Source organism: Bombina bombina, chromosome 6 (genome assembly GCF_027579735.1).
Source record: "Bombina bombina isolate aBomBom1 chromosome 6, aBomBom1.pri, whole genome shotgun sequence".
NCBI lineage: Eukaryota > Metazoa > Chordata > Amphibia > Anura > Bombinatoridae > Bombina > Bombina bombina.
The window spans coordinates 544,598,339-544,624,103 of record NC_069504.1 but is presented as its reverse complement, the minus strand read 5'-3'; the positions used below and the strand labels follow the sequence as shown (position 1 = coordinate 544,624,103).

Below are 25,765 nucleotides of genomic sequence, written 5' to 3'. Positions count from 1 at the left end.
TTCCTGATCGTTATTTTTTTGTGAAATCACCTGCTGATTCTTTTGTGATACCACCTGTGGAGCTGTTTGCCTGATATCATTCCGTGAGTATACTGCACTTATATATTAAGGTGCCCAGACAAACTATGTCAATGTTATATTCTTTGAACACAGATACAGACAGAATTCTTCTGGGCAAATTGTGAAACAGAGAAAAAATACTTTGGAGATCCCTTAGAACCAGCGCCTCTATCTGCCAATATACATCGTTTGTACAGCTTTGAGAGAGACTCAGTGGTTCTAACTAAAGGGAAGTAACTATCCTATTGTATACTCCTTTTTTTGGTTTGATGCGTTGTCTGATTCCACAAACAGACACTCCCCTTGAAGAGATCCAGGACAGGATCAAGGCTTTTAAATTAACCAATTCTTTTTTTTTTTCTGATGCTTCCCTTCAATTATCAAATTGGGAGCAACGATTTCTAGCTTTCCCATTCTGGCTCGCAGAGCCTTATGGTTGAAATCTTGGTCTGAAGATGTGTTGTCTAGGTCTAAGCTTTTGGCTATTCCTTACAATGGTAAGACCTTGTTTGGCCCAGCTTTAGCTGAGATTATTTCTGATATTACAGGAGGAAAAGGACATTTCCTCCCTCAGGATAAGAGAAATAAGCAGAAGGCCTGTGTTCAAATCTGTTACTCCTCCTGGAGTCTTAATCTTGTTCTTAATGTTCTTCAGCAGGCTTTGCAGCCTATGCATTCCTTAGATATTAAGTTGTTATCTTGGAAGGTTTTGTTTTTTGTTGCTATTTCTTCTGCCCGTACAGTCTCAGAGCTCTCGGCTTTACAGTATGAGACTTCGTACCTTATTTTTATGCAGATAAGTATGTTTTAACTACTAAATTAGGTTTTCTTCCTAAAGTGGTTTCAGATCGGAACATTCAGGAGATTGTTGTTCCTTCCTTATGTCCTAATCCTTCTTCTCATAAAGAACGTCTTCTGCACAACCTAGACGTGGTTCGTGCTCTGAAATTCTATTTACAGGCGACTAAGGATTTTCGTCAGTCTTCGGCGCTGTTTGTAGTTTTCTCTGGGAAACGTAAGGGGCAGAAAGCTATGGCTACTTCTCTTTCTTTGTGGTTGAAGAGTATAATTCGCTTGGCCTATGAAACTACTGGACAGCAGCCTCCTGAGAAGATTACGACTCATTCTACGAGGGCCGTTTCCTCTTCCTGGGCATTCAAAAATGAAGCTTCTGTGGAACAGATTTGCAAGGCTGCAACTTGGTCCTCTCTTCACACACACTTTCTAAATTCTATAAATTTAATACTTTTGCCTTGGCTGAGATGATCCGTTGACTCATTGTGTCAAGAAAGAAATAATTTTATCAGGTAAGCATAAATTTTGTTTTTCAATACGTTTTTTGAAAAAGAATGTGACAAAAATGTTGCTTAAATAGAAAATGTGTATATTTTTAACAATATAAGTAATGGCATATCTTTATTATTTATGATGTCACAACTTCCATTTGTGTACTTCTAAAATTTTAAAAGTTTTGTTTAATCAATTCTTGTATCAGGGTGACTGCCTTATGGAACTCTGACTTACACCTCTACACCTGCAAAGAGGATTGCTAGAAAATAAAAGTACTGCATGGTCACGTGGCAGAAACACAAATTTAATATTTTCACAGTAATCCGCCAAATAGTCTGGAAATGTACGATATGGCTTCCCATTTCTCTTTTACTATTTCAGAGGCATATGAAGGAGTGCATGGTGAGAATGATTTACTGTGAGATGCTGGGCTATGAAGCTTCATTTGGTTACATTCACGCTATAAAGTTAGCCCAGCAAGGAAATGTACTTGAAAAACGAGTAGGTATGTATTTAGGGAATGTTTTGGAGAATTCACTCTTTTTTTCTTTGTGCTTTAATTCTTTTAGAATGTTCATGGTTTTGGTTGCCTTATTGTCAATATGTCTCTTTCTTTTTGGGTAGCTGTAAGTTATAAATAAGTATTATTATTATTATTATTATTATTTAAATAAAAGGAAACCAGTGTAAACAAACATCATTTATTAAAGGGACACTGAACCCAAAATTTTTCTTTTGTGATTCAGATAGAGCATGCAATTTTAAGCAACTTTCTAATTGACTCCTATTAATTTTTCTTCGTTCTCTTGCTATCTTTATATGAAAAAGAAGGTATCTAAGCTATTTTCTTGGTTCAGACTCTAGACAGCAGTTTTTGATTGGTGGATGAATTTATCCACCAATCAGCAAGGACAACCTAGGTTGTTCACCAAATATGGGCCGGCATCTAAACGTTCATTTTTGCTTTTCAAATAAAGATACCAAGAGAATAAAGAACATTTGATAATAGGAGTAAATTAGAAAGTTGCTTAAAATTTCATGCTCTATCTGAATCGCAAAAGAAAACATTTGGGTTCAGTGTCCCTTTAACTAATATGTTCTGAAGACTAAAATATATTGATTTTAATAAATATTTATTAATGTAGTAATTATTATATAGTGTTTTTCTATGAAATAAACTCCATGAACCTCATAATTTCAACCCCAGAAAATGAGTGTTATATAGAGTCATTCTATTTTGGGGAAGGGTTGTATTGTGTGAATTTAAATGTGTGTTTATGAAACTAGATGTTTATTCTCTGTGCTATTAACCCCTTCCCGCCGTTTGGACGTTCCATTCTTTCCTAACTGCGCTGAGTTTTAGCGTCGTTAGGATGGCATGGAATGTCCTAACCGTTTAGCTGTACTGAAGCCATAGCCTCTTCCTAAATCGCAGGCTGGTGGGCGTTCCTAGCGTCATAGGCACTTCCCCCTGACCTGATCCCATCATTTAAATTACACTATCGCATGAGCGATTGAGTGATTTAAATTTTTACTTGTTTACATCAGAAATTTGTTCCGATGTAGACAAATAAGTCCTGACAGAAAGGGGTTAACAGGGATTTAAAGGGACATGAAACCCAAATTTTTCATTTCACGATTTAGAAAGAGCATACAATTATAAACAACTTTCTAATTTACTTCTATTATCTATTTTGCTTCATTCTCTTGATATTTTTTGCTGAAAAGCATATCTAGATATGCTTAGTAGCTGCTGATTGGTAGCTGCACATAGATGCCTCCTGTGATTGGTTCACCGTGTGCATTGCAATTTCTTCATTAACGTATATCTAAAGAATGAAGCAAATTAGGTAATAGAAGTAAATTGGAATATTGTTTAAAATTTTATTCTCTACCTTAATCATGAAAGAAAATGTTTGGGTATAGTGTCCCCTTTGATTACTATCAATAGAAACACAGTTCTCACTTTTATACACTTTCTCTATTTCTAAAAGCCTAGTTAGTAATTACATTCAAGTAAAAGGCGAAAGCATATTGTAAAATAGCACTAACTATTTACACAATAAAGAAATACATTCTGCTTTATTAAAGTGGTTTTTTTTTTTGTTTGTTTTTTAAATGCATTTTTTTATTTTCAGGCTACTTGGCTGTTTCTTTATTCTTACATGAAAGTCATGAGTTGTTGCTCCTTCTAGTAAATACTGTTCTGAAGGTAATGTAATTTTGTCACTTAACCTATAATTATTTTACTAACCATCTGTACTGTGTTGATTAATGCAATTAAGTGCAAAATGTTATTTAGATAACTGCCTAATTATGTATATTTTATACACAGTACATGTAATGGGTGTGCTATGGAGCTAAAAGGCCTTCAAATCGGTGTTTCCTAAACCCAATTCTCAGGACCCTTATTTAGGCCACATATTCATTATATCTTAAAGGGACAATAAACATACAAAATAATGTTATATAATTCTGTACATAGTGCAGAATTATGTAACATTATCTTAGCGACAACGTTATAAAACTAAAGCATTTCCAGATTTTTTATTTCAAAGTTGGACTCTGCTCAAGGTTCTACTGAGCGGGTCTTGTTGCTCAAAAGCACTTTGCGGGCACGTTGTCTAGTCACAGCGCCCCAATCTCGCCATTGGAGTGAATGTAGCTCGCTCCCTCTCTGATCTGGTAGCGGGAGCGAGCTACATTCACTTCAATGACACGATCGGGCGTGCTGTGACTAGACAGCATGCCCGCAAAGTGCTTTTGAGCAACACAGACCTGCTCAGTAGAACCTTGAGCGGAGTCTAACTTTGAAATAAAAAATCTGGGTTATACATAGATATAAAGTCACATACCACCGCCAATCAATATGGTATAAGCCAAAGTAAGGGAGATGCATTGAGTTCAGCTCTGCTTTTCAACATTAAAAGGACATAAAACTCAACATTTAAACTTCTCATTAATTAAATATTGAAATTGAAAAATTATTGCAATTTACATGGGTTATTCATTTTCTTGCCTTTTTTAAAAAAAAGTACCTTGCCCCACTCCCTAGAGAGGGCAACGGCAAATTCTGTATCCTAAGTATGCTGCAAATTGCCCAACTTGCTGCGTGTCTTATCTCTTGATTAAGTTTGAAACACAATATACACATGTGTACAGTGTTCTCCGCTGAACATTTTGCCAGCCAGGCATCATTATAAAGTAGTCAAGTAGAGGCAGTGTATTACTTTCTAATATTATAACACTCTGCTGTACAAAGCACAAATCAATTGCGTAATTTAACACAAATATATTTAAAGTGATAGTAAAGTCAAAATTTAATTTTCATGATTCAGATATAGCATGTCATTTTTAACAACTTTTTCATTTACTTCTATTATAAAATTTTGAATTTTTTCTTTGGTATTCTTTGTTGAATATTTATACCTACAGTGGGTATTGAAAAGAATCACCCCTTGAAAATAATCACATTTTGTTGCTTTGCAGCCTGAAATAAAGGCAGACACGGTTTTTGTTTATCCAGTTGTAATTACTCAGTGCAACTTATAACATCCAAGTGATGTCAGGCAAAAATAAAGTCAATTCAAAAACAGAATCACTGAGTTGTAAAAAAGATCACCCCCTCCTAAAATTACTTGTAAACTCATTCAGGTGTAGCTAATCACCTTCTCAACAGCACACACAAAGCTATTTGACCTTCAACTGTGATCAGCTGTGAGCATATTGATTAGCTAAGCATGAAAAGAGCTTTCCTGGAGCATCTCAGTCCCTGGTAGAGCAACTGAAGCAAACAATCAACTATGGGTGGCAAGGCAGTGTCAAAAGATCTCCGGGATAAAGTTGTGGACAGGCACAAGTTAAGAGATGGATACAAGAAAATATCAAAGGCTTTATCAATGCCTAGAAGCACAGTGAAGTCTATTATTAAGAAGTGGAATGTATTTGGTACATCAGAGACCCTCTTTAGATCAGGACGTCACTCCAAACTGGATAAAAGAGCCATGAGGAAACTGGTCAGAGAGGCTACCCACAGTAGCTCTGAAGCAGTTGCAGGAATTGATGACAAACAGTGGTCATTATGTGCATGTGACAACAATATAAAAAAATCTTCACAAATGTGACTTGTATGGGAGGGTTGCTAGAAAAAAAAGCCACTCCTCAAGAAAGGCCACATGCAATCACGACTGAGCTTTGCATAACACACCTAGGAGATTCTGATGCCACATGGAAAAAGGTGTTATGGTCAGAGACTAAAATTGAATTATTTGGCCTCAACACCAAACGATATGTCTGATGGAAATCCAGTACAGCTCACCATCTAAATAACACCATACCTACATTAAAGCATGGAGCTGGTAATATCCTGTTATGGGGGTGTTTCTCTGCAGCAGGCAGTGGAGCACTTGTCTGGATAGAAGGAATAATGGATGGGGCAAAATACCGTAAAATTCTTGAGGAAAATCTGCTGCCCTCTGCCAGGAAGTTGTCAATGGGAAGAAGGTTTACCTTCCAACATGACAATGACTCAAAGCACATAGCAAAAATGACCACACAGTGGTTGAAGGAGAACAAGGTTAATGTCCATGGCCTAGTCAAAACCCAGACTTAAACCCCATTGAATATCTGTGGCATGACTTGAAGACTGCAGTCCACAAACAGTCACCTTCAAATGTAATGGAACTGGAGCAGTTCTGCAAAGAAAAGTGGGCAAATATTGCACAGTCTAGATGTACAAAGTTAGTAGAGATATATCCCAAAAGACTAAGGGCTGTAATTTAAAGCAAAATGTGGTTCAACAAAATACTGACACAAGGGGGTGATCCTTTTTCCAACTCAGTGATTGTGTTTTTGAATGTCTTTATTTTTGCCTGACATGTTAGTGTTATAGCTTTCACTTGGATGTATTAAGTTGCAGTTTTTGTTGTTTGTAAATACAAACAACAAAAACTCTCTGTCTTTATTTCAGGCTGCAAAGCAACAAAATGTAATTATTTTCAACGGGGGTGATTATTTTCAATACCCACTGTAGGTAGGCTCACTTAGGGTTGTCACCTTGGCCATGTTTTCATGGACACTTATGAGTTATGCAACCTGCAAGGTAAGCAGAGTGGGGTGGGTGGGTGGGGGCATATATTGAAACAAACTTTAGTTCCAGCCTCCTTTTCTTTAAAATAAGACCTTTATTTTCACATCTGGGTCATCAGCTTGTAAATTACATTTTGTAGCTTAGGTTAACTATTATGCTGTGGTCAGTTAGGGACAGTTATAAATAGGTCACTAGAGTGTGCAGCCAATGGCTGTGTGGAATATAACAGTGTTCTGCATTTCCATTTCTAACAGGAATTAAAAAGAATGGAATTACAAGGAAAGGGGACAAAATAAATAATGAAAGTATAATGCAGAGTTTTTTTATATATACAATTTTATTATTTTTGATTTCCATCTCAAAGTGTTTAATGTCCCTTTAAAAAGGTACTGGGAAGAACATTGCAGTATATCATTCATATGTTCTTGCTTTGATCTGTGTGTTAATCTTGAGATCAATCCAATTTGAATAATCATTTCACAAGATTTTAAAGGGTCTTATTATACCTCTTAGATCCATTCATTTTATTATTCTTTATATTATTTATTTCAGTTTGGAAACTATTAAAACCCCAAATCATATGTTGGTTATTTATTTAATAGTAAGACTATAACGTTTTTATCATTGGATAATGGATGTTATTTTCCTACTGCCAGAACTGACTTTTTACCTTCATATTTCTAACATGGTTTTCAATAAGTTTATTACTTTTTAATGAATTCAACACTTACTGGTAATATTAACAACATTTTATTTACCTTTTTTATTATTTATAAATTGGTCATTTTGCCAGAATTTCCCCCTAAGCAGGTTTGCATTTTAGATGTAAACTTATTAGTAGACAGGTCTCTGTAGACATGATGTTGGTGTAGCTGTAGGAAAATCTTTCTGCAAACCATTATACCAAGGCCATGTGTATTTAGATCTTCAGGTTGCTGACACAGCTGGTTTTTTTAATTATGATTCACTTAGTCCATTGTCTTACTATGTTTTCTACAGAGGCTTATTTGCTCCATAATGCGAGTTTCTGTTTAATTCGTGAAGTACCTGGCAGACTTAATTAATTTTTTTTATTGAGGTGTTGAAATACAGCATAATAGACATAATTATAATTAAAAAAAAATCCAGAATGTACACAGATACTTACATACATTAGCAGTTATGAATGAAAATTACATTCAGACACCCCAATATTAATACCATTTGTATTGTCGGTTTTCTTAATAAGGAGATATTGGTTTCTATGGACTAATAATATTTTGTATCAAAAACAGAAGCCTCTCTTAGGCCGCTATTATATAGGTCCGCCTCAAATGGAAATTTAGTGGAATAGTTGTGAAGATGGCCTCTGCTTGTTCTACAAAATTATGTAAAATAAAAGGAGGGTGATATCGAGAAGACCACACTTTTGTTTCTGTCTGTTACTTTCTAGCTAAACATAGGTATTAAATCTCAATTTTTATTGATAAAAGGAAAAATATTATATAATGGAAACCTGGAACCCCTCGACTAAATAAGTAGCCTCTATAATCGCCAGAGGAAAAAAGGACTGAGAAGGTACCTGAAAAAACACAGGTAACCACTCTTGGATCCTGTATAAAATGTTCTATTGTTTAACTATGCAATAAAAAATGGCTATAAGGATACCATGAGTATGTACAATATTAAAGGGACATTGTAAACTAGATTTTCTTTAGATTAATGTTTTGTAGATGATCTATTTATATAGCCATTTATATAGTCTTATGGAAAAGGCTAATAGCACGGATTGTATATTGAGTCCATATATATGGAGGTCCTACATGGAATAGACCGTGGATCCAGAAAACATCATAGTATTGGGAAGAGTTAAAGGTTACCTAAACACAGTACAAAACACACATAGACAGCAGAGAGTCCTCTATTTGTGTTAAATTAGTTGGACACACTGCTCTGGTCTCTAGAAGCGCAACCTCAAATCGAAGTATTAATAAAGAGAATTTCTAAATGATTAAATATTAAGCTAAAAATACTCTTGTATCGCTAAGATAACTAGCTTAACCAGTGGAGCACACCGAAAGAAAGGATAATCTTTATTAATTGTTTGCAATTTCTTACACAGAGTACACAAAAATCATCAAATCTAAAAGCTGTTAGTAGGAAGAAAGAAGTCTGGGGACAAGTTTCAGTCCACTAGCCAATACCAGGCATCAATCTTATGCAAATTAATCCAGGGCTCAATGAATTCTTTAATTTATAGCTGCAAAGCCTTCATGAAAAGAACAAGAAAAAACATAGGAGCTTTGTTGTGGGATATAGTCAATAATTAAGTGGACGCTTTCCTTTCATAGTTATATAGGGATCTTTACCCAATCCCAAGTTGTGTTATTGAGGCTACTGTTGCAATGGAAGCAGGATCAGCATTGAAGCCCAACGCCGCTTGATTGCTAAGTGAGGAGTCCTTAATTAGGCACTGCCAATACTCAGGGGTCTCAGGCTTGCAAACTCCAGCAAGAAAAGATTGTAAAAATAGCAGTATGTAGTCAACAGTAGAGGTCGTTCTGTCAAATATTTGGTTCAGTGTTTTCTGCTGTGATACAGTCATAGCAACTAGCAGGGAAACTTGGTAAATCACATCCATAGCAGCTAAAGTTTCTCTATCTCATGGCAGCACTTTGATCTCGGTCAACTCCTGGGGGCAAGAAGCCCCTGTAAAAGCACTCAAGTAGCTAGTAAATGGCTTGTTCTTTGTACCAGGGTCAGGCATCATTTAGTTAGAAAGCATCAGTTCCATACGTGGCCTACAATGCACACTCACAGGTTCTTCTCCAGTACTTATCTGCATTGTGAGATTTCTAGTTGTCTGATCCTCCTCTGCTACCCATTCTGATTTGGAGGAATACATTTCGCTTATGTATAGGGCACACTCTAACTTGTAAAAGTGATGTTGCAAGAGTCGTCTCAACTCCATCCCCCATGTGGATAAATCAGTCATATTGCCAAGTGAATGTAGGAAATAAGGTGAGTAATATGAGGTAGTGCGATTCCGCAGTGGCTTGTGAGATAGCACTGCTAAGTAACAGACGACAACAAAGGAGCTCTGCCAGGGGGGTCAATTAGTAGGCTGCATCCTTTTATGATCTCCAGAAGACTGAAGCTGGCACCAATCTTAGAAAGAGTGGCTTCAAATAAAAGGCATTCTCTACTGAAAAGCATAAAATATAGGTCGTCACTCAGAGTGTTTAGACGTAGATAATATATAAGTTGGTTCTGCGATCTGGAGCAACAAGCAATCTTGCGACTTATCATGGCCACTGCCCAGAAGTTCCCCCCTCCGTAGAGTAATTTTATAACATATGACCCTGCTCGGAGCCTCAGAGAATTGCTGGTTTCAAAAGAAAATTGCTGTTGACCCAATCAGTATTGACAATTGTGCCGTTTGGACGTGTAACTATCAGTGAAACTTTATATGTTTAATCCTTTTGGGGGGGACTAAACACAGAATTGCCGGGTTGCAATGATAAAAATACATATTCTAATTAATCAAAGCATGTCATTTCCACACTATAATACTCCTTTCTTCATATGCAAAAATTGTGTATAAACAATTCTGAAAAAACCAACATGGCATTATCGCAAAGGTTATTGTTTTGTTTTTATTTTGTATGGTTATTCCTGAATTTTGAGTTTCATACCTTTTCTGAAATTCAAGACTTATTTTCCTGCTGTAGATTTATTTGATATTACTATTTTGTTCATTTATTGTTATCAAGTGCCGTGATGCCTGCCCCACTCATGTTTTACTCTTACCATGTACAGTCATTGTGATTGCACGCTTCCTCTATGCGTTTCGCTCACAGCCTGCCTGTTAAACTCTTCCTGCTTGTTAGTTTGTCTGTGCTTTGCTGAAAAACTGTAAGGGAAAAATAACAATGGGTTATGGTTATTATATCCTGTCATTTGTTTTCTCGCATGTTAAAAGTCAGAGTACCTTCCACTATTTCAGATACTCACCCATAATTGCACACAGTACTATAAGCATTTGTATTTTAAAATGAACACTCAAGCTTCATTGAAATGTTATCTAGTTCAGAGCTTCTTAAACGTTTTAACTTTATTCACCTGGAACGCCTTTTTACATTAGAAAAATGTTTACAACCACCATCATTATAATATAGTCCAAAACAAGTCCCTTGTCAGAAGGTATATCTCACTTTACAGTGCTTCGCTAATACAGCGCTTTGTGGAGCTGAAGTTCAACCTCCAAGGATTTTGAAACAGTGCTGTAATCTTTTTGAGATTGTGAGAGAAGTGACTGGCACCATTTTGTTATGCACAGTTTACTCTGTTTACAGCATTACAGTGCAATCTGTGTCTCAGTACTATAGTGTGGCACATTTTACTACAGTAATTGTTACTATTTTACAGGTACAGTATTTATTGAATACTTATTGAATACTTTGCTGTGCTAGTGTTAAACTAAACTTAGTGCTTTTGCACCCCTAATATATGTTAGTTGAAACATGTTTTCAAGTTTTTAAACACACTGGCAAGTGAAAATAAAGCAAAACCCTAACCGCTGTATGAGCGGGGTATACCTGTACAATTATTTTTTTTAAATTTATTTTTAAATGGCATTATACCACACAAGTGATCGCATTATTAGCAAAACTAACGATAACTTTTATGATCATTGCTAATCACTGACTAGCTCCATGTATCTTCCATATAGACTTCTCCTATTCAATGTTTCCTTTTATTTTATTGAGCAGTGTGCACAAAAAAAATGGCTTTTGCAATTTTTGGCCAAGTGACTAGAATCTGTGAGCACATTTTGAAGAGGTACAAAATTAGCTATGTGCCTCCCTCGCGTTAAGCAAGGTGGGACCACAGGACCCAGGCAGCACTTGACAGGATGGCACGCAGGGAGAGCATATCCTGTGTAATAGTGTTTTTAAATTGAAATTATTCCTAGATGATACCCATCTACATGTTCTCAGGTGAATTTTTAACCTGCTGAAATTCAGTCACTGAGATAAGACTGTAGTATACAAAGCGCTTAGGGGCGCCATTTTATTCTAGGACCTTGAAAGCACAATGCATTGAGCCGGCCCTACTCATACATGCACACTCGTATGTATGTGTATTTTCCTTTATGAACATGGTTATGTGAAAAGTTGAAGACATTTAGCCAAACAAAATGTACATTTGAAGAGAAAGCCGAGACCAGCAGCAACCTCCTATTCCTTTCTGCTTCACTGCTTTTGTTTGGTTAGTAATTTAAACTTAGTCTACTATTGTACCAGGGACCTCTCCTGTCTCCCGATATAAAGTACATTATCAAATCTTATGGGGACTCCCAGTTTAAGAAGGATCTAATCGATGTGCTAACAGCACCATTAAATATTTGTAAAATACCATCATTTACTTGCAGGCTTATAGTGCCAGAAAATAACATTTTTGACCAGTTCTTAAGTCATGTACACATAAAAAATAATAATAATATATATATACTGTATATAAAAATGCAAAAAGAAAATACTCTAGTTTTATAATTGCACTGTTGCTTGCTTATAACTATAGGTTTAACCCCTGCAAATTAATTAAATACATAGTTAAAGTCAGCTCCAGAGCCACAATGCACTACAGGGAGCTAAATGAACACACCTGGCAAGCAAACGAAGAAACAAAATGTGTGTAGCCACCAATCTCCTGCTAGCATTGCTACTGCTGGTCAGTGGTGCTTTTCAACAAAGGCTAGCAAGAAAACAAAATCAATTTAATAATAAAAGTGAATTTAAGTGTCTTAAAAATGACATACTTTCTGAATCATGCAATATTTAAGAAACCCCAGTAGATGGAGACAGAGTGAAAGAAGAGATTACTTTCTAATGTTTTGCTGCAGGGTGGTTTGGCTTATGAGAAGGGAAACAAATGTGTAACTTTTTATTTTCTTTAAATGTAATATATATCTTAAACTGCTTGCTGATCCTTGTGGTGGTGGTGTGTCCTCTTGACTCCGTTAGGACGTTCCATGCCGTCCTAAAAGCACTTGTCTTTAACACATTTTTGACGGCATGGAATGTCCTCACTATTGCAACGTTTTGGTCCCCTCACTGTGGAGACTCCAGTGGATCCGACTGGGAGACGTGCCTAGCAACACAGGCAGTCCCAGGGAGCCAATCGGCTCCATTTTTGAGTCACATGATCGCAGTGACAGTTGTGACTTATTTTTCCGTTCTTAACATGGACAGTTGCCTTTGTCCTGAAGGGGTTAACCGCTTTATGCTGTTAAGATGTTCCATGTCGTCCTAAAGGCACTGGGCTATAACTTCATTAGGACGGCATGGAACATGCTACCTTTTTTGGCGTTCTGCACCCTCCTGTTTTAACGAAGTCCCCCGGGATTCAGTGCCAGCTTTGGAATTACATGATTGCATTGGTGATCACCTGACTTCTTTTCCTTAAAATAGTTACGTCAGAACTTCGTTCTGATCATTAACATTTGCCCCCATCATGAAGGGGTTAACCCCTTAGTGACCAGAGCACTTTTCCATTTTCTGTCCGTTTGGGACCAAGGCTATTTTTACATTTTTGCAGTGTTTGTGTTTAGCTGTAATTTTCTTCTTACTCATTTACTGTACCCACACATATTATATACCGTTTTTCTCGCCATTAAATGGACTTTCTAAAGATACCATTATTTTCATCATGTCATATAATTTACTATAAAAAAAATTATAAAATATGAGGAAAAAATGGAAAAAAACACACTTTTTCTAACTTTGACCCCCAAAATCTATTACATATCTAAAACCACCAAAAAACACCCATGCTAAATAGTTTCTAAATTTTGTCCTGAGTTTAGAAATACCCAATGTTTACATGTTCTTTGCTTTTTTTGCAAGTTATAGGGCCATAAATACAAGTAGCACTTTGCTATTTCCAAACCATTTTTTTCCAAAATTAGCGCTAGTTACATTAGAACACTGATATCTTTCAGGAATCCCTGAATATCCCTTGACATGTATATATTTTTTTTTAGTAGACATCCCAAAGTATTGATCTAGGCCAATTTTGGTATATTTCATACCACCATTTCACCGCCAAATGCGATCAAATACAAAAAATTGTTCACTTTTTCACGAATTTTTTCACAAACTTTAGGTTTCTCACTGAAATCATTTACAAACAGCTTGTGCAATTATGGCATAAATGGTTGTAAATTCTTCTCTGGGATCCCCTTTGTTCAGAAATAGCACACATATATGGCTTTGGCGTTGCTTTTTGGTAATTAGAAGGCCGCTAAATGCCACTGCGCACCACAAGTGTATCATGCCCAGCAGTTAAGGGGTTAATTAGGGAGCTTTTAGGGAGCTTGTAGGGTTAATTTTAGCTTTAGTGTAGTGTAGTAGACAACCCCAAGTATTGATCTAGGCACATTTTGGTATATTTCATGCCACCATTTCACCGCCAAATGCGATCAAATTAAAAAAAAACGTAAAATTTTTCACAATTTTAGGTTTCTCACTGAAATCATTTACAAACAGCTTGTGCAATTATGGCACAAATGGTTGTAAATGCTTGTCTGGGATCCCCTTTGTTCAGAAATAGCAGACATATATGACTTTGGCGTTGCTTTCTGGTAATTAGAAGGCCACTAAATCCTGTTGCGCCTCACACGTGTATTATGGCTAGCAGTGAAAGGGTTAATTAGGGAGTTTGTAGTGAGCTTGCAGGGTTAATTTTAGCTTTAGTGTAGAGATCAGCCTCCCATCTGACACATCCCACCCCCTGATCCCTCCCAAACAGCTCCCTTCCCTCCCCCACCCCACAATTGTCCCCGCCATCTTAAGTACTGGCAGAAAGTCTGCCAGTACTAAAATAAAAGAGTTTTTAAAAAAAAATGAATTTTTTTTTTTAGCATATTTACATATGCTACTGTGTAGGATCCCCCCCTTAGCCCCCAACCTCCCTGATCCCCCCCAAAACCGCTCTCTAACCCTCCCCTCTGCCTTATTGGGGGCCATCTTGGGTACTGGCAGCTGTCTGCCAGTACCCAGTTTACAATAAAAAGTGCTTTTTTTTGGGGTTTTTTGTTTTTTTCTGTAGTGTAGCTTCCCCCAACCCCCCACCCCCCACAAACAAACCCCCACCACCTTGCTCATTGTATATATTTTATTTTGATTATATTTTTTATTTCCCCATTTTCTGCAGTGTAGCGGTTCCCACCCGCTCCCTCCCCGTGCACGCGCCCGCCCCCACCCTCCCGTGCACGCGCGCGCGCCCGTGCGCGCCCCCAGCCACCCCCGCCCACGATCCCGCCCCCCTTCAGATCCACATGGCCATCGATGGCCGCCACCCGCCTCCCGGTCCGGCTCCCACCCACCAACGCCGGTAGCCACCGATCTCCGGTGCAGAGAGGGCCACAGAGTGGCTCTCTCTGCACCGGATGGCTTACAAACGTTATTGCAGGATGCCTCCATATCGAGGCATCACTGCAATAACCGGAAAGCAGCTGGAAGCGAGCAGGATCGCTTCCAGCTGCTTTCCACACTGAGGACGTGCAGGGTACGTTCTCAGGCATTAACTGCCTTTTTTCTGAGGACGTACCCTGCACGTCCTCAGTCGTTAAGGGGTTAAATATAGTCTATTTTCTTTATTCACTTTTTGTAGTGCCAGAGACATTTCTGCTTTTGCATGTATATTTGGATTTGTAGTCCTGTTCCCAGATTGAGGCTAACGGGTAATTCACAGTTTAATATCACAATAATGATTTATGTTATAACTGTGAATAACGTTTTCATATTTGTAAAGTATAGGAATTCCTAAGGGAAACTATTAAAATAAGTCCTTGCAGCTGCTGGCACTATGGTCTTAATTAAGTTTTGGGAACTACAATTTATAGTGTGTTGCAAAAGCAGAAATGCTTACTACTGAAAGTTGATCACACAGAATGCTGAGGAACTATATCTCTCAGACAACATTAAGATTGTAATGCCAGCAGCTGCTTTTATCTGCCGACGTAGAGCTTTTGACACCAGTTGCTATAACAATGGTACCTCTGTTGTTTAGGCACAGTGGTATAGCTATTTAAATTGATCACAACCCCACCACTTCTCCAGAGACCTTAATTATAATAGATAACCCAAATGCCTCACCATGAATAACCCTAGCCACAAGTTCTCCATCTCAAACCCTCGGCCCGTTTTAAATTTACATCCATTCTCGCCATTGGTAATACTCTTAAATAGCCATTACTGTGGAAAATTACATGCTCTAATTAAATAAAGCATGTCATTTTATTACTAGAGACCCTGCAACTCTGTCTGCTATTTAGGGCAACTACCGTTTCTGATTGAGTCACCGTCCTTTTCTGCAAGGGACCAGCCATTCTTTCGGGGGGTTAACCCCTTAATGACCACAGCACTTTTCCATTTTCTGTCCGTTTGGGACCAAGGCTATTTTTACATTTTTGCGGTGTTTGTGTTTAGCTGTAATTTTCCTCTTACTCATTTACTGTACACACACATATTATATACCGTTTTTTCTCGCCATGAAATGGACTTTCTAAAGATACCATTATTTTCATCATATCTTAGAATTTACTATAAAAAAAATTATAAAATATGAGGAAAAATTGAAAAAAAAATACACTTTTTCTAACTTTGACCCCCAAAATCTGTTACATATCTACAACCACCAAAATACACCCATGCTAAATAGTTTCTAAATTTTGTCCTGAGTTTAGAAATACCCAATGTTTACATGTTCTTTGCTTTTTTTGCAAGTTATAGGGCCATAAATACAAATAGCACTTTGCTATTTCCAAACCATTTTTTTTTTCAAAATTAGCGCTAGTTACATTAGAACACTGATATCTTTCAGGAATCTCTGAATATCCATTGACATGTATATATTTTTTTTTAGTAGACAACCCAAAGTATTGATCTAGGCCCATTTTGGTATATTTCATGCCACCATTTCACCGCCAAATGCGATCAAATAAAAAAAATTGTTCACTTTTTCATAAATTTTTTCAGAAACATTAGTTTTCTCACTGAAATTATTTACAAACAGCTTGTGCAATTATCGCACAAATGGTTGTAAATTCTTCTCTGGGATCCCCTTTGTTCAGAAATAGCAGACTTATATGGCTTTGGTGTTGCTTTTTGGTAATTAGAAGGCCACTAAATGCCACTGCGCACCACACGTGTATTATGCCCAGCAGTGAAGGGGTTAATTAGGGAGCATGTAGGGAGCTTTTTGGGGTAATTTTATCTTTAGTATAGTGTAGTAGACAACCCCAAATATTGATCTAGGCCCATTTTGGTATATTTCATGCCACCATTTCACCGCCAAATGCGATCAAATTAAAAAAAAAGTTACATTTTTCACAATTTTAGGTTCCTCACTGAAATCTTTTACAAACAGCTTGTGCAGTTATGGCACAAATGGTTGTAAATGCTTCTCTGGGATCCCCTTTGTTCAGAAATAGCAGACATATATGGCTTTGGCGTTGCTTTTTGGTATTTAGAAGGCCGCTAAATGCCGCTGCGCATCACACGTGTATTATGGCTAGCAGTGAAGGGGTTAATTAGGTAGCTTGTAGGGAGCTTGCAGGGTTAATATCACATTTAGTGTAGAGCTCAGCCTCCCACCTGAAACATCAGACCCCCTGATCCCTCCCAAACAGCTCTCTTCCCTCCCCCACCCCACAATTGTCCCCGCCATCTTAAGTACTGGCAGAAAGCTATATTTGTTGTTTTTTTGTGTTTTTTAAAAAGCATATTTACATATGCTGCTGTGTATTATTTCCCCCCCCCTTAGCCCCCAACCTCACTGATTCCCCCCCAAACAGCTCTATAAACCTCCCACTCTAACTTAATCTGCGCCATCTTGGGTACTGGCAGCTGTCTGCCAGTACCCAGTTTAGAAGAAAACATGTTTTTTTTTTTAATTTTTATTAAAATAATCTGTAGTGTAGCTTCCCCCCCACCCCTCCACGATCTCTTTTTGTGCTTTTGCACAAACAAGATTTGGGCATTTTTTCCTAACAATATTTTCCGTAGTGTAGCGGTTCCCACCCACTCCCGCCCGTGCACGTGCCCGCCAACCTCCATGCACGCGCGCGCCCCCTAACGGTCCCGCCTCCGATCCCGCCCCCTTGATGTCACAGGACACACCGATGGCCGCCCACCCGCCTCCCAAGTCGGCTCCCACCCACCAACGATACCGGGCATCGATGTCCGGTGCAGAGAGGGCCACAGAGTTGCTCTCTCTGCATCGGATGGCCATGTAAGGTTATTGCAGGATGCCTCCATATCGAGGCATCACTGCAATAACCGGAAAGCAGCTGGAAGCGAGCAGGATCGCTTCCAGCTGCTTTCCACACCGAGGACGTGCAGGGTACGTCCTCAGGCGTTAACTGCCTTTTTTTTGAGGACGTACCCTGCACGTCCTCGGTCATTAAGGGTTAAAGGGACACTGAACCCAAATTTTTTTCTAGCGTGATTCAGCTAGAGCATGACATTTTAAGCAATTTTCTAATTTACTCCTATTATCAAATTTTCTTCATTCTCTTGGTATCTTTATTTGAAATGCAAGAATGTAAGTTTAGATGCCGGCCCATTTTTGGCAACCAACCTGGGTTGTTCTTGCTGATTGGTGGATAAATTCATCCACCAATAAAAAAAGTGCTGTCCGGAGGTCTGAACCAAATAAAAAGCCTAGATGCCGTTTTCAAATAAAGATAGCAAGAGAACAAAGAAAATTTGATAATAGGAGTACATTAGAAAGTTGCTTAAAATTGCATGCTCTAGACACTAGGCAAGCTGGAAAGCTGGCTCTGAGCCATAGCAAAAATCGGCCTTATGTCTATTTCCCCATGCTATCAAACACTTGTTAATGAGAAAGGAGCTCTATTATTAGATAACTTGCCTTAAAATGGAGCTCTCTGATACCTCAGAGCAATATTGAACCGAAAAATCTACAATCGTCAATTAATAAAGTTGCATCTTCTACATTATCGGCCAGCGGCCACATGGCGAGAGTCTCACCTTAGGCTCCTTCACAGGACATACTTCACCCCTGAGAAAGGCCATAGAATCCATAATCAGCAATTTAATAAATGCCCCAAATGTTCCTACCCAGCGGCCGACTTGATTCATATGTTCTGGTCTTGCCCAAAAATAAGAAATTTATGGAACAGACTAGAGTTCTGGCTCAAAACTACACTAAAAATTAAATCACTCTCCTTGTCATTATACCAAATTATACTGTGCCTGAAGCCGGAAGGTAGCTATCAGGATACTGATAAATTAGTAACTCTTTCTATATTAGCTACCAGATATTTGATTTGTAAGAAATGGAAGTTGAGAGCCCTTCCTACAATCCCTGAAGTTAAAAACTATTTAAAAAAGCAATGTGTACGGGGGCGGAGTTTGGCCATGCCGGGACATGGCCGCTCTGTGAGTTAGCTCCGTGAGACCGGAGCTCCAAATTCAATATAAATTGTAGCAGAGGAGCACATAAAAGCCTTCAGCCGGTGGGAGAAAGCTCAAAGACTGCAGCGGTTATCATCAAGCGATTTACAAGGTCTCTGATCGCTATCTTTCAGGAGGAGTCCGGTGCACAAGCTGCACAAACTGATCTGCCGCCGCCATCTTGAATAGCCTGTTCCATGAGGCAGCCGGAACGCCGCATTTACGCCCAGCATCAGGTGCAGACAAATAAAAGTTAAATGCACCTCTCACCCATGCCTTAAATATATGTCCTGACCCCAGACATATATAGTTAGAATAGGGCAAGCCCATATTAAATTCAATTGTAGCCCACATCGGGCACTGCGCAGCTGCTCATGATATATCTAGTGCAGTGCAGCCTTAGGGGATAATAAGCTACTATAAAGCTTTAACTCACCAATCCCCTACACTAACTAAAACATGAAGTGAATGCTCAAATTAAGCAACTGTATTGTGGGGACAACTATCTTTTAACAGTCTCAAAGTTATTATAGATCTGCTTCATGTTGCTAATTAAAAAGTGGAGTAAAATTACAGAAGATAATGTAAACATCACCTTGCACATTTTTACTCTAAAATAAATGACACTGTCACATCTGAAAAACCTGAGGGGATCTTTACTGCAATAATAAAAAGGAGACAAAATAAAAACAGCATAATGTTATGAACACATAATACTGTTATTTCTACTGTGTAGCCTAGCTTCTGCTTGTAAGGCTTCATTATCAAAGCAAGAGCCCCATCTAGTGCCTCAAAAAGGGAATTACAATTTCTAACTGTTTCAATCTCTTATAATTACAAGAATGACATCAAGAAGACAAACAAAGCCTGAAAAGTCTCTTAAACCTCATAATACTACTCCTGTATCAGTCTCAACTTTTTTCCAGTCCCAAGAAAGGGAGAGCCCGGGGCAGGAGCCCTCAAATACAAAACAACCTAACAAAACAACAGTACCAGAAAACCCTATGGCGGAAATACAGCAAGACCAGTTATCACAAATCCTATCTAAAATGTGCGAACTCCCATCTAAAACAGATATAGACTCTTTGAAAGACCTGATCAAAACGGAGATCTCTGAAATACGAAAGGATATAACAGACATAGGTTACAGAGTCGAAGCTCTAGAAACTATGCAAGATGAAACAATGAAAGATATCAAAGATATAACTGAACACCAAGAACAACAATCTTCCGTGATACAGGATTTGAACGACAAAATTGAAGATCTGGACAATAGAGGCCGCAGGAATAATTTGAGAATTAGAGGGATCCCTGAAACGATAGAAGCAGATGAGTTAGAAGACTATCTGCAACTTCTGTTCCATTCTCTCTCAGGATCACCAGAACCTGCAATAATGATTCCACTAGAGAGGGCTCACCGAGCTTTAAGAGCGAAACCCCCAAGCCAAGCACCACCTCGTGACGTCATTATGAAATTCCTAAATTTCAAAGATAAGGACACTATTTGGCAACATTTCAGGGACAATCCCAACTACAAATATCAGGACCATGAACTACAAGCATATTTGGATTTGAGCCCCCTCACATTACAGAAAAGAAAAGACTCTAAATTTATCACATCTGTGCTGCAGAAAAACAACATAAGATATCGTTGGGGATACCCATTTTGTCTAATTGTGTTCCTGGATGGCAAAACATGGATATATAGAGGTCTGAACGATTTGGACTCTTTTTCTAAAGGTCTCAATCTGACATTCCCTATCCCCACAGACCAAAACAACTCAATGGAGACACAGGGCGGATCTTCTCGTTTGAAAGAAAGGCGCCCAGAGTGGGCTACAGTTCATCGTCGGAAGAAAAACCTCAAACAGAAGATAACACAACCAGATTTGAACTCTGAAACCGGCACCTGAAACTCTGGAGAGTCTGGAGATGGAATAGAACTTACTTGATAGCTCCCTGAAAGGGCAGCAAGTATCCTTTAAGCTTATTTTTGCTGTGCTACATTATTTGAGTTCTGTGTTTGTTATTTATTTTTAGGAATGTTAAATATCTTTTTTGCAGGTTTATCTCAACTAAACTTTATGTTGTCTATGGTGACGGTCTAGACAGTCAAAACACAAGTGGTAATAGGAGGCTATGGAAAAGACTAGAGACAATACTGTTACCACTTAAATAACTCATGGGAGGATAGCCTGGTTTCTTCTAGCCTATCTCAGCTGTGTTGCATTGTCTATATCTTGTGAAAGTTATTTACTGTTAGAGAAGTTATATACTTTGATTGTTTGAAAAGAAAAATCTAGGTTGACCCTTTGTTGAGTGAAATGTTGTTCAAATGTAATTGCTTTTCCTATCTCTAAGGTATCTAATAGTTAGGAGGCTTATAATAATATTTACTTGAAATATATCCTCAATCCTCTTATTACCTCTTAAATAGAAGTCTCCGGTACACTACCCCCTTTCCATTCTATTTACCGATGCTCATTTTCCTCTCTTCTCTGATTACGTTTTACTTTCTTTTCTCTCTTCTTCTGATAATGGCTGTTCGGGAGAGCGCAATTGCCTGCATAAATGATCACACTCGCTCACGACATACTACTCTTTGCTTACAAAATAACACACTTCCACTTACCCATATCCCAATATGACAAACAAACAAAGTAACCAGATTAAGGTAATATCTATTAACTGTAAAGGCCTTAATTCCCCTCTGAAGAGAAATTTTGCCCTTCACGACTTTAAACAGACAAGAAGTGACATTGTGATGTTACAAGAAACACATTTCAAAAGGGGTAGGGAACCTCAAACATTTAAATTTAAGTTCGGTCAAAGTTTCTACTCGTCCAACCTATCTAAAACCAATGGCGTGGGGATACTGATAAAACATAATGTCCCCTTTCAGGAGATTGCAACCCACAAAGACAAAGAAGGTAGATTTTTAGCAGTGATAGGCACATTATATGGAAAGATTGTGACATTGACATGTATATATGCCCCAAACTTTAACCAGCATCGCTATTTCAAAAACATATCTAATACACTCCTCGATATTATGAAAGGTCCTTTAATAATAGGAGGTGACTTCAACGTACCACTTGACCCATCCATAGATTGCTCCACTCAGTCAACCTCTATCTCCTTAAAAAGGATAAATGCAATAAAACAATGCTTACGAGACTTAGCGGTACATGACGTGTGGAGGACTCTCAACCCTTTAATAAAAGACTACACTTTCTACTCAGCCCCACATAAACTGTTTTCCAGGATAGACTACATACTTATGGATGTCTCTAGTTTTTCATTCGTCAGACAGAGTAAAATCCTACCCTGTACGTGGTCAGACCACTCTTACGTGAGTTGTGACTTAAAATGGCCCGACATTCCAAATAAACACTTCAATTGGAAATTTGATCCATCACTACTAGATGATTCTCTGATAACTGAGAAGCTTGGGAAATCTATTAAGGAATACTTTGAAATTAATATCTCCCCATTCATGGACAATAGAATATCCTGGGAAGCTCATAAAAGTGTAATACGGGGTGAATGTATTAGTCTCCAAAGCATGCTGAATAAACAAAAAAGAGCTAGATTAGAAGAAACATTAAATCAAATAACTATTCTGGAATCCCGACATAAACAAACTCCTGAGGATAGTCTCATTCTCGATGAGTTACAATCTAAAAGACAAGATATGAATGCACAATTGTTGCATATTTATAAACGTAAAGCCCTTCAACTTAAACAAATTTATTTCGATAGTGATAATAAGAGCGGTAGGTTTTTGGCGAGAAAATTACATAGACGAACTAACAAGACCTTTGTCATGTCCATTAAAAACACAAGAGGCTCCCCTTGTTTAGGCACAACAGCTATAGCAAAAGCGTTTCGGGACTATTTTGAAGGACTGTATAATCTTAATGAATCTGACCCCATAGCATCAACACATGATAAATCTCTTAAACATAAAATAGCAAAATATTTGGATGGCATCGGGATCCCTTCTTTATCAAAAGAGCAACAAGAATACTTAGATCAACCAATCCAAACGGAGGAAATTACCAATGTTATTAATCACTTACCTAACGGTAAAGCTCCTGGCCCGGATGACTTTACTAACCTCTATTATAAAAAATATCACTCCCTATTGACTCCCCACTTATGTAATCTTTATAATGGAATAGATAAAAATAACCCCTTTTTAAAACAATCATTGGAGGCCACAATAGTTTTACTTCCCAAACCAGGGAAACCTCCTGATCAAGTTATGAACTACAGACCAATCTCCCTTCTAAATACAGATTCGAAAATATTTGCTAAAATCTTGGCTAACAGAATTTGCCCGCTTTTACCTCATCTTATACATGGGGACCAAGTAGGCTTATTATGAACAGAGAAGCAAAAGACAACACGATCCGCACCTTGCACCTAATACAACACGCATTAAATACCAACACTCAAACGGTTTTGATCTCCACGGACGCAGAAAAAGCGTTCGATCGCGTAGATTGGACGCTTTTGTATCACTCTCTAGAGCGTTTTGGTTTTGGAGAAGGTATCTTGGGAAAGATATTTGCTCTGTATAATAATCCAAGCGCCCGTATCCTAGTAAACGGCACTCTCTCCGATTCTTTCTATATTAAAAATGGAACAAGACAGGGATGCCCCCTATCGCCCCTATTGTTTGCATGCGCTATCGAAATTTTAGCCATAAAAATCAGGGAAAATAATACTATTAGAGGAATATCTCTCCAAACAGACGTATATAAATTGTCTCTTTTCGCGGATGACATTCTCCTCTCACTCACTAACCCTAGCATGTCAATCCCAGAATTAATGAGAGAGTTTGATGATTTTAGACATATATCTAACTTTCTAATTAATTTTTCGAAGTCAGAAATTATGAACCTTAATTTGTCAGACAGAACTTCACCAAACACTAAAAATGTGTCCATTTAAATGGCAAACCAATGCTATTAAATATTTGGGGATATCGTTGACACGACATCACTCAGACTTAATTACTCTTAATTATGATACCCTTAAGAAGAATATAATAGCTGATCTAAGCTCGTGGAGATCTAAGCGTCTTAACTGGTTGGGGAGAATGGGGACTATAACCATGAACATTTTACCTAGACTATTGTATCTTTTTCAAACTGTTCCAATTCCCATCCCTCCATCCTATATACCTTCCCTACAAAAAATCATTAATGATTATATTTGGGAGAGAAAGCACCCCCGAATTAATAAAACATTAATGTGCCTTCCCAAAATATCGGGGGGATTGGGGGTTCCAGACTTGGTAAAGTATAGACAGGCGATATTCCTTCAAAGAATAGTAGATTGGCACACTAATTATAAAGACAAAATATGGGTTAAGATAGAACACCAAATAGGCTGCCATCATCATTTAGGCTCTTTATGTTGGACGGAGCAATCTGAAAGAAGGACAAAGTTAATGGACAACTATATAATTGTAGAAACTTTTAAAATGTGGGATAGACTGATGACTGTGTACCCATTACTTTCTTCCAAGCCTTCACCCCTAACACCGCTTCTAGGGAACCCAGAATTCCTTCCAGGTCTAGAAATGAATAAACTAAACCCTTTAGATAGGCTAAGTAATTTACCTTTTTAGACTCTCACTGAGGCTGGGTCATTGCAATCTAGATCGAAGCTTATAGAAAATAACTTACATGTTTTTCGTAATTGGTACTTCTACTTGCAAGCTCACTCATTTCTCCAATGTCATAAAGGGAAAAATAATTTGACACATTCCCCAACAAACTTTGAAAAATTATGCATTGCAAAATCCCCTACTAGACACTCCCTATCTATAATTTACAACATACTGCAACAGGTCCCGATAGGCACAGAATATCACTATCTGAAACGATGGGAAAAGGAATTTAAAATCAATATACCCCCTAGAGATTCATGTAAAATATTTAAAAGAACTATGAAAGCTTCTACATCAGCCAAGATATTAGAAATCAATTTTAAGATTCTGCACCGCTGGTATTACACCCCTGCACGCTTAAAGACATTATACCCACTAAGATCTGACTTATGCTGGCGATGCAAAAAAGAGGTCGGGAACATGGGACATATTTGGTGGAGTTGCAGCAAAATCACCCTCTTTTGGAGAGATGTAGTAACCCATTCAGAAAAGATACTGGGATCAAACATCCCATTAGATCCTTTACTGTGGCTTTTAAATAAACCTCCCAAACAATTACCTGCAACACGCCTAGCTTTATTTCAAATCATTTCTAATAGTGCCAAAGTACTAATTGCTCAACATTGGAAGCAAGAACAAATCCCCTCTATAGCTCTATGGGTAGATACTATACATAAAACTCTACAGCTTGAGGAGTACCATTATATGAAAATAATGAAACAAGACTTCTTTCATGAGATACTTTTTATTTGGGAAGAGTACATATATAGCAAGTACAATAAATGATGTACGACATGGGATACACATCTTGGATGTAAACGTGAACGAGCTATTTGAATAGGTTCTGCGCTTTAGCGAATAGCCATAAATCTTTTCTTTCTATATTCTTTTCTCTTTCTTTCTGTATTCAAAAAAAAAAAAAGAGGAGGTTAAAGTAACCACTTTTGGTCATGTCAACATTAACGATTATAATATGTAATATTGTCTATAAACAAGATGTGATTTAACATGTCCATACAATGTAACTGCATCAATGTTTAATGTTACCTCAATAAAAAAAAAAAAAAAAAAGCAATGTGTACTAGAACAGAGGGACACAAACATCAATAAAGAACCAGATATAAGGAATTTTTTCAACAAATGGGCAGCTTTTATAAAAACATTTCATGAAAGTGAAAT

At 37.8% G+C, this 25,765-nt stretch overlaps 1 protein-coding gene across 1 annotated transcript in view; it reads left to right on the top strand.

The window, feature by feature from the left end:
* The window catches only part of AP4E1 (adaptor related protein complex 4 subunit epsilon 1), a 330,072-nt gene that overhangs the window by 60,939 nt on the left and 243,368 nt on the right, over nucleotides 1-25,765 (top strand). Inside the window, exons 3-4 of the mRNA XM_053719333.1 lie at nucleotides 1,732-1,855; nucleotides 3,489-3,562. Coding sequence (XP_053575308.1) covers nucleotides 1,732-1,855; nucleotides 3,489-3,562 — 198 coding nt within the window. The remainder of the gene's footprint in view (nucleotides 1-1,731; nucleotides 1,856-3,488; nucleotides 3,563-25,765) is intronic.